At 28.8% G+C, this 11,067-nt stretch overlaps 1 protein-coding gene across 1 annotated transcript; it reads right to left on the bottom strand.

Moving 5' to 3' along the window:
* Positions 1 to 3,421: 3,421 nt before the first annotated feature.
* Positions 3,422 to 11,067, bottom strand: LOC112715650 (WAT1-related protein At1g44800). Its single transcript, XM_025767429.2, has 7 exons — positions 10,759 to 11,067; positions 9,760 to 9,822; positions 5,479 to 5,595; positions 4,642 to 4,897; positions 4,203 to 4,361; positions 3,952 to 4,103; positions 3,422 to 3,860 (listed from the first exon to the last, which is right to left on the bottom strand). Exons 1-7 carry the CDS (start codon positions 10,959 to 10,961, stop codon positions 3,647 to 3,649), a joined length of 1,164 nt encoding a protein of 387 aa, XP_025623214.1. The 5' UTR covers positions 10,962 to 11,067; the 3' UTR covers positions 3,422 to 3,646.

Here is an 11,067-nt window from a genome sequence, read left to right as displayed (position 1 = left end):
GAGGGTTCAATGCTTGATTCTATGCTCCCTGCTTTCATGAGCCACCTTCTTACAAGTTTACTTGTCCTTACTGTAGGATTTGAATTAGTGGAATTTAAATTATGTTTGTCTTGAAGAACTTATTTACTTTTAACCAAGTAGACGAAATCATATAGTTGCATTCATACATAGGTTGCATTGCATTGCATTGCATGAGTCTTACTTTTCCCTACTTATTTATTTTATCTCCTTGAGCTAAGCATGAGAACATACTAACGTTTAAGTGTGGGGAGGTTAATAAACCACTATTTTATGGTTTATCTTGTGCTCAATTGAGTGGTTTTTATCAAGTCCTTGCCTACTTATTCATATGATTTGCATAGTTTTATAATTCCTTCCTAGTTTCATTCTATGATTGAAAACTTGCTTCCTAAAGTCTTTAATTTGTGTATTTTAAGTCTCCTTTATACCATTTGATGCCGTGATCCGTGTGTTAAGTGTTTCAGGCTTTATAGGGTAGGAATGGCTTAGAGAATGGAGAGGAAGTTTGCAAAAATGGAAGGAACACAAAAAATAAAGGAGATAACCAGCGAGCATTGACACGAATGCATGGCTCATGCGTGCACGTGATGTGGAGAAATTTGCAGCAACGCGTGCGCGTGCCTGACACGTATGCGTGGATTGGAGTTTTCACGAAGACGCATGCGTGTGACTGACGCGTACGCGTGATACACCAAGATGACCAGCAACTAACGCGTACGCGTGACATGCGCGATCTGCAGAATTAACAGAAATCGCTGGGGGCGATTTTGGGCCAAGTTTTGACCCAGATTCTGGCCCAGAAACACAGACTAGAGCCAGAAAACAACAGAGACTCAGGGGACATTCTCATTCTGCATAATTTTAGTTTAGTTTTGGAATTTAGGGAGAGATTTATACTTATTCCTCTAGGTTTTCTTCACATTCATAGTTTTAGAGTTTTATGGCTTTGCTTTGGATATTGAGAAGATTGATTACCTCCGTTGGAGCTTCCTCATTCTAGTTTGTTTCTCTATTCTTTACTCTTTTATTGTCCATTGACTCTGTTTAGATAAGTATGTTCATGATTTTGGGATTTATTAATGCAAAGAACCATTTTTACTTTTTATTGATTTTTAGTTATTAATTATCATGTCTCTCTTTTATTCCTCTCTTAATTCTGTGAAGGTTATATTCATGTCAATGGAGTAGCACTCCCACTTGACTTGGGAGTGATTAAGAGGAGACCCTTAAGTTGGAATGCTCAAGCGATTAGTTAATTTGGAAGTTATTGGATAATTCTCTATTTACTAACGCTAATTCTTCCTAAGGGAGAGGACTAGGATTTGCAAATAAAAATTAGCTCAATCACTTGACTTTCCTTTATTTAGTAAGGGTTAACTAAGTGAAAATAACAACCTCTTGAAGCTACACATGAGAAATTCCAATAAGGATAGAACTTCCAATTAATCTACCTCCGATCAAGACTTTTTATTTAATTATATAAATCCTCAACCACTTATCTCTCTGTTCTTCAACTCTTAAAATCCTTGGAAAACCTCTGATCAATAAAATAGCACTCTTCCTGCAACTCGTTGGGAGATGATCTGGGATTCATACTCCCAGTATTTTATTTCTAAAATTTTGTGACAACTCTTTTAAATTGGCACGCGGTATCTTCATTGTTTAAGAGCTATACTTGCAACGCAGTTTTCTCTATAAACTCTTAATCGGTGATTTTCCACCACGTCACCCAATAAGACAAAAAGGCCCATTTATGAGGTAGGCTCTTCACGATAAGCCCGACCTCTTAAAGAGGTCGGACATCAACAAAGAGGTCCAGCTCTACTTGATCTAAACGAGTAACTGCCTCCGGATATTTCTCCGCTACGTCTAGAAGGGATATCTTAACAGACTCCCAAGATAAAAGGAATAGTTATCTATCAGAAAAGATAGAACTACTCCAACAAAGGTGGTTAGCAGCTCTACTATAAATACATTGGAATCTCCAGGTATAATACACGTTCTATCTACTAAAAACCTACCTAAAATCTTTGCTAACTTAAAATATTGGATCGAAATCTTTTGCAGATACCATCTCCAACCTCTTCACGAGGAACTCGAACAAGTGGCATCTCGTCATTGAAGAGGTCAAATGCTACCACACTAAAAAATTTGAACCTCACGTTCTGCCCCAAATCAACGTTTCAGGCAACTATCGAAACAGAAACTAACCAATCAATTGCCAAGATTATTTAATCGATTAGATAGTGAAAACAATCAGTTGGTTGGCAAATTGAGTTTTTTATTGTGTTTCATGAAATGATCATTTAGAGGGTTTAACCATTCAATAGAATTGTTAAACCAATGGATTGACAGCTCAAACCAATTGTTTATGTGGCTCAAGAATTCAAATATTTCATGCAACAATTAGAAAAAAAATAATTGGATCCCTAATAAAATAGATTGGATAAGTGTCGGAAAGCCTGCAACGGGTAATTTGGTAAAATGACTTATTTAATTTGCATCAACTTTGTAACGTCTCTAAGGTTTGGCATTCCTAAATATAAAGACATGAAAGCCATATATCATAATAATCTATCATATCGATTTATAATATTTTTGTCACAATCAAGGAAAGAGATTATTTAATATTAAAAAGAAAAATCAAAAGGATATATTTATCTTTTCATAATTATTTATAAGGATATTTTAGTATATATATAGGAATGGCAATACCACTCGAACTCGTAGGTATTTATCCTGCTCCCTATTCCGCACCGGGGTGGGTTCTTAAGAGGGGGAAGCGGAGTCGGATTTAGGTAATATCCGCCCCACTATATATAATATATATAATTTTAATATATAATATGTATAATATACGTAAAATAATTAGTAAATGATTAATAATATTGTATCATATTTAAATTTTTATTTTAATTTATGTTTTGTATGTGATGATAGTTATATAAATTTTAAAATTTAATTTTATTTATTAGATTTTAATAATTATAGGGGCGAGTAGGGACAGGTACCCACAGGGGCGGGTTAGGGTTCAACGTTTTACTACTCGCGGATAGAAACGGAACGGGTTCTATGCAAATTGTTGTACGGTGGGCCAGGGTCGGATAGAGCAAAAACCCGCCCATACCCGCCCGTTGCCACCCCTATATATATATAATAATATAAAAATTCTTTTTAAAAAATAATAAATAAATGCCGATTGAAATAATATGATCCATGAGTAATTTTTTATTCTGCTATGTTTTTATGATATTAGGACGTATTATTTAATCATTGTACTAAAATAAGCACCTATTAAAGATTAATCTTCACCTAACCATATATAATTTGTTGTGTAGCAGAGAATAATTAGAAAAAAATAATAGAAGAATTAAGAAAAAGGGAAAAAATAGACTCAAAGTAACTTTAATTTGCATTATTATATTACCGATACTCTTCTGACTGCAAATTCATCCAAAAAGATTAAAAGAAAAACGAGTAAGAAATAAATAAGACTACAGCCATTAATATAGGTACTGGGAAAGATTTTTTCTACACAGGACAAAATCTTTCTCGACCTGATTTTTTCAGTAGGAAAATTTTATGGCACTAGTGAAAGTGCCTATTAGGATCTTTCATTTTTGTTTCAAATTCGCCCATTCTTCCCTGCTCTATCCATGATCTCACTAGGAACATTAACATCAATGTTTTCAAAAATGTTTGATCCTGATTTTGTGCTATCCCTTATTGGCAATTCTTGGCCCTCAACTTTCACTGCTTCTGTATTATTCACATTGTCTTTGCTTTTTCCCCATACCACAGTGTATAGCCCACAAACAATTACAATAGCTCCAATTACGCTGTAAATGAACAAGTTAGCATATTTATTAACTGAATAGTGTCTCAGACTCTCAGCAAGAACTAAACATAAGACTTTGATATGGAACTGACCTTCCAAGATGAATTTGCTCAGCCAAGACAATGGTACCCAATGCAGCAGTGATAATCATAATTAGAGGACTGAAAGAAGTCACAAAAACTGGTCCACGTTCCCTGGTCACAACTCCTTGTACATAATATGCAATTCCAGAACACACCACTCCCTGGTTGAAGAGCATTAAATTATTTATAAATTAAATCGCCATACTAATAATAATAATAATTGAATTAAACCAAGATAATAAGTCTAATATATAACTCACAGAATAAACACAAGCTAGAAGCCTTGAGTCCCAGCCAATGGACCAAACACTCATATCACGTTCAAAGATAAAGGTTGCAATTGCACCCTCAAAAATACCCAAAAAGCATATCCAAGATGTGAGTGAAAGCTCTGCTGGGTACATCTTCAAAGTCAAAGACTAAAATTCCACAAAATAGAAACACTACTAGTCAGAATCTTATATTAAATACAATAAAATTTGACTAAACTCTCCAAGCTAAATTTTTTATATGAAAAATCTGATATTTTATATGGATGTATCGGTAACCTATAAATATACAAAATATTGAGATGAATTACTGCAAATAATTTTGCTTTGTTAAATTCAAAAAGATTGAATTACAAACATTTTTTTTACGAAACCCATTTTCATGTAATTCACTAATATGGGGCCGTATCTTAATTTACAATGAACTTACTTGCAAGATAAAGAAGCTAGCCCAACCACCACAACTTGCAATGAGCATGAGTGTGCCAATCACCCAGTTTTGTTCAGAAGGCTCAGTTCTTGAACCGCTACGACTATCATGGTGGATGTCTCCTCCTCCATGTCCCTTTATGAACTCAAGTGCTGGTCCTTTGTACAGGGTCATGATCATGGCTCCTGACACTGTCACTATTGTTCCAATTACCTTCGCTACGCTGTGAATCTTTCTCAAATTCACTGTCTCTAACCTGGTTAACAATAATAAGCAAAAATTGCAACAAGAATAATAATCTTGTTAGACATATATATATATATATTATTAAAACATACATAGCTTAGATATTCTTCTTGTTGCTCAACACAACTTACACAGGGAATATCATCACATTGTTGGACAACATTATATGATTCAAAATTGTTATATATAATATGGTATCTACTATGGTCATGTGTAAAATTAATTGAGTTTTATGCTTTAATTTCGATAAACTTAGGATATTAGTACACAACATCATGATATATACTAACGTTTTTGTTGGACATTTTATATCTGTTGAATTACATATTTCTTAATTAATTTAAAATTACATGTTTTAACCAAATAAGATCAAAGAAGGAAAAATAAATAAATAAACAAAATTGAAAAGAGAAAAAAGAATGGTGTGTTAATATTAGTTAAATTTTTTTTAGAATTTATAATTTAAAATTAAAATAAAAAAAGCCAACTTTCTAATATTACTCATGTTATATTAATGCCTATGCCGCAGCTGCTCATTAATAATCATGTTGTGGTGAACTAGTAGTTATTGGAGCTTCCATCAACAATTACCTGAAAATGAGAGCCATAACAAAAGTAATGGCTGGGAGGACATTAACAATGGCCGATGCAAACGTTGTTGAGGTGCTCTTCATACCCATGTTGTACAAATTTTGGTCAAGAACTGGCCTGTATGTTGTAAACAAATAAAATTAGCATTCCTCAAATAAATTTTTTATATATAATATAATGTAATATAACTATTTAGGTATTTTTATCCAAATAAGTATCGTTTGATTGATCTTATTGCTCATATTTTCTAAACAAAAAAGATTTAGTATAAGACAAAGAAAAATATATGTATAATTTATGCTTCAAATTTTAAAAGGATCTTGTATAAAGGATTTTTTTTTATAATATAATGACTTATGCCCCTTTATTGAATAGTTTAAATTTTTCAATAAGTAATTTGATCATGATGGTTAAAAATGAAGTGTAATATATAACATGTATACTATCATTTCAAATAATGTGTAGGTTAATAATATATAGATCTAATAATAATCAAATCCATTAGGGAAAAAAGAAAATCTAGTACTTTGTGAATAGAAGTACAAAAGATGAAAAGATGGGCCAAGCTATTTCCTTCTTAGGCTAGATGACAGATTCCCATTGCTCATGGTATATATAATCAAGAATAATTCCGATTTGTCGAAGCATGTTGAACGTTTTTTTTACAAATTTATGTTAAAGTTAGTAATGAAAAATAAATATATTTTCTATAAAGTTAATAAGACTATTTATATTATAAATTCGTTTCAAAACAATGAATTTAAATTTATTCTTATACAAAAAATATCTTGCCCATACAAGCATATTTTGTAGTCACCAAAAAAAAAAAAAAAATACAAGCATATTTTGTTACATGAGTGAGATAGATGTAAATGAATCTCAAGGGTTTTATATCCATACTACTAGTGCGTGCTCCATATGCTCAACCAAGGGTGAATAGCTATAAATTATGTTCTTAATTAAGATGTTAGTAACGCTAGAATTATTTAGAGGTATAAATTAATCCTTTTATAGACCATGTTAACACGGCACCATGGACTTTCAGACCCTTTCGTTACGTGATCAAATTATTAAAAGGCCAAAACAAATTGAATTTGTTGGTAGGTGAGAAAATGAATGTTGGATACATTTGCATTTTTTGTTTTTTGTTAATGATTTTGACAGCACAATGTTTAATTTTAACTTTATTTTATTTTGAATTTCACAAAATATCGTATAAGTATTTATGGAATTTTATATTATAAAAATTAAATTAAAATTTAATATAAAATTCGTCATTCCAATTTTTGGTTTTATTTTAATATAATAATGCTATATAACAAAATTATAATATTTATTTAATGATTTTAATAGATATATAAATAATAGGATTTTATTCGTCTTTCTTTAAAATGATATTAGTATTTCTAAGGACTAAGGAGATATCAATATCATTTTAAAAATTATATCCAATATAAATTTTAATTTTAAATTAATTTAATTATTACAAAAGTCAAAATTGATACCCAAAAAGTATTACATTGAAGTTGCTCTGATGGTTCAATTCATATGGCAACTCTTTCACATTTAAGTTGCACGATAAATGTTTCAAAATGGGAAAAAGAATAAGTTTCCAAAATGAAAAAAAAAAACGTGTTTCCAAAATATATTTCATTCATTTTATTTTTTGAAAACAAAAAAGTAATAAAAAATGGATTTTCTTCAATATGATTTTATACGAGGACCGATGCTTTCGCCGTATTCGACAGTTATGATGTGATAATTGAGTTTCAGTATAATTTTAAAACAATTAATTTTGTATATGCATGTTTAGTTTAAATTAGTAGATATACATAAAACTAATTTTTTAACCACCAAAAGCCTAACAAGTTTAGCTATACTACTTGAGAAAGGAAAACTGACTCATTAATAAAAGTAAAATTCATTTATTCAATTATATATATAAATACACACCCATATAACTAATTAAAAATATTTTTTCTCTCGTCATTATATTATAATAAAAATTATTCATAGAAACGAAGAATTAAAAAATTTATTATTAGCTAAACAATTTATATTATTTTCAGGTATATAAATATAGTCATCCATAGCGAAAAATAAAATAAATAATGCTATATGACTAGCAAATATTATTATTTTTAGTCAATATTTGACCAATAATAATTTGCACTTATATTTATAGATATTTTGTATATAAAAAATATATAATTTGCATCTATATTTATCAGAATTTTGTACATATAAATTAATATTATTTGTACTCACGTTTCTCAGAGTTTATACACATAAATTAGTAAAATTTATTTGTTAAAAATAATTTAGTGTTTATACTGACAAAATAATAGCCAAAAATACTAAAAATTACTGACATCCGAAAATTTCTCAAATAAAATATCAGAATAAATTACTATTTTAATCTCTAATATTTGGACTAAATCTTAATTTCACCTCTAATATTTAAAACGTTCTATTTGTATCCCAAATATTTTATTTTATTTTATTTTAATTTTCTAATAAAAAATATTTTTTAAAAAAATGTATCATTTTTCTTTAAATAAAATTATCCTTTTTCTTTAAATATTATTTTTTTCTTATATATTATTCTGTTATTACTTTTACTTTCAAATCAGAATAATCACCACCATAACCACTACAATTATAATATTTTGTCACTATTTAAAAAAAAAGTCATCTAATAATTATCACGTTATTTCAAAATTGTGAGTACCTATTAATTAGATTATACGGTGTCTATGATTATAGTAACTAAATAATTTTAATAATACTTAAAAATATTACAAAATTTAAAATTATATTTTTTATATTTTGATAATATTTTTATTTTTTAAACAAAAATTATTATAAAATAAAAAATATGTCATTTTAATTTTAATAATATTTTATAATCATCGTATTTATAGACAACATATCATATATATCAGTATTATTAGAGAAAAATCTAAAAGTAAAAAAAATTTATTATTTTTAGACTATTTTTAATTGTTAGTCAAATTATTTTAGTATAAAATTTAATAATATATTTTTAATTTATATTTTAAATATTATTAATTAATTATTGATAAATTAATTTTATTCGTCCCGACAATTTTTATAGTTATTTTATTCAAAAAAAAGGGTACCCTACCAGGTGATTTTGTGGTAGGTTGTTTTCCTCTGGATGACGTGTCCACTAATAAAGCTGGTGGGTCAACATGAGCATTATCGAGTTTTCGCATTTTCATAAAGTTCAGATCATAGATTATGGCATTATATGCGGAGGAGAATAACTTTGTGTTATTTTAACAAATTGTTTTAGGTAGAATCGACTTCACTTGAAATTGATAATCGAAAGTTGTTAAATAATTTGATTGATTTGACTAAATTTTCATTTAACACCTCTCAATTATCAATTTTACGTAAAATCGACGCACTTAAATTTTTATCTTATTTTTAAGTTTTAAGTATGACACATATCATCAGAACCGGTTTTGCAGAATATAGCATCTGAATTCAATTACATTAAATCACAACTTGCTAGCTATATCGTGTCTAGCTAGCTAGCTCAAATATTTGGTGTTCTGCTAATAAGCAGCAAGAATATATTTGTCGTTCCATCTATTTCAAAAATAAATAAATTTAATATTGATTAATTTGGTATGTTAAAATGTGAATATATTTATATTTATATTTATTATTTGTCTAATATATTAAATTAGTCAAATGATAAAAGAAAGGAAAATATTGTTTAATTCATATATAAAAGGAATTAATAATGAATATTTTAAAAAATAAGAGCATATATTATTAGTTTTATTTTGAGTTAATAGTAAGTAAGTTACATATTTAATCTACAAAATTTTATTATAAATTTATAGATTTTTAAGAGAAAAAGTTACTAAGTAAATTCATTATATTGAAAACTTCCAGAAAGCTAATTAATTAAGTTACTAGTATGTTTTATCCTAAAATCTCCTTATAATTTCATCCTAAATAATTTTTTTAAAAAACTTATATAATATTTGTTCTTTCCTTTGACATTTACAAATTTATCCTAAAATTCATTAGGAAACAATCAGTTCTATTACTATTATTATTTGATTTGATTTGTTAAGATAAGGGCATATATTATAATTATAGGCATAGGTAGCTAGATGGAAAATGCATGCATGCATGCATTATTTTCACTTGGATGGTGTTTTCACATGGGCCCACGAAGAGAATGATATCAGAGAATAAAGAGTTTATTGATACGCGAAAAAAGGGTTTGAAGTGACTTACTCAAGGAAACCAAGCGCAGCTAACCTCAGGAAGATTGGCAGAGTCATCTTTGGCCTTATTTTCCTGAAAAATCAATTTCAATTAATAATCGAACGAAAAACGCTTCAAAATTAATACAATTTATTTATTTTTAATTCGTATTTAGTCATTAGTGTATTTTTATAAATTGATATTAAAAAAAAAACTTAAATATACTAGTAGAATGTGTATACTAGCTAATATAAATAAAAATTGTTAGCCATTAAACTTTTCTCTTTAAAAAAACAAAAGAAAGACATTTGCTTGTTTAGCTTATATTTCGTTAGGAGATAAAAATAGAGTTAAATTTTATCTAAATACTTTTTTTTTTGTAAAAGTTACCTTTATTTTTATCACCCAACCAAAAGTTTTTACAAAAATATTATATTTTTATCAAAATCAATTATAAAATTAAGCATAATATATTTATATATAGATATGTGTTTAATATATTATTAATATATATATATATATATTTTATAAAAATAAATTAAATAATTTAGTTATTAATTTTAATGTATAAATAACATAGTTGAATCTTATCATGCTATAATAAGATGAAAATAAATTTGAGTCGACAGACTTTTCTTAATGTATGTTATTGGCTAAATATATATATGGAAATTAAAGATAGATGATTCATATATATTCACACGAAAAAAACAGTATATACTGTAGTTAAAGGTTCTCGGTACTGGTTTTTGGTTTTTTTTTTTAAGGATGTCCTTTTTCTGTTACTAGGAATAAAGACTAATTTTCTTTTGTTTTTTCGTAATCAGGTACTTCCTAGAAGAATTGTAGTGTATCTTTATCACTACACTAACACTGATGTAGTTGAGAGAGAGAGAGAGAGAGAGAGAGAGAGAGAGAGAGAGAGAGAGAGAGAGAGAGAGAGAGAGAGAGAGAGAGAGAGAGAGAGAGAGAGAGAGAGAGAGAGAGAGAGAGAGAGAGAGAGAGAGAGAGAGAGAGAGAGAGAGAGACCTTTCAAGGAAAAAAGCAAAGGGAAGCATGATGAGTGTGGCAATAACATGACGGTATACAGAGAGAACCCAATGACTCATTCCATGTTTGAAAGAAACCATGGTGATGACATACATCCCAGAGTACCCAAACTGAAGCGAAACCATCGCAAGATATGGCTTCAACTTTTTCAACAACTTCCCCATACCATTTTGCTCCTCCATATCTGAATCTCTCTGTAGCACACTCACACTCACACAAACCCACCAAGAAGCTGTGTGTGTGTGTGTGTGTTTTGTTTATGAGTTTGTTGGTGACACTCTTGGGATG

This window comes from Arachis hypogaea, chromosome 10 (genome assembly GCF_003086295.3).
Source record: "Arachis hypogaea cultivar Tifrunner chromosome 10, arahy.Tifrunner.gnm2.J5K5, whole genome shotgun sequence".
NCBI lineage: Eukaryota > Viridiplantae > Streptophyta > Magnoliopsida > Fabales > Fabaceae > Arachis > Arachis hypogaea.
The sequence above is the reverse complement of the archived record's forward strand: the minus strand, read 5'-3'. Positions and strand labels throughout refer to the sequence as shown.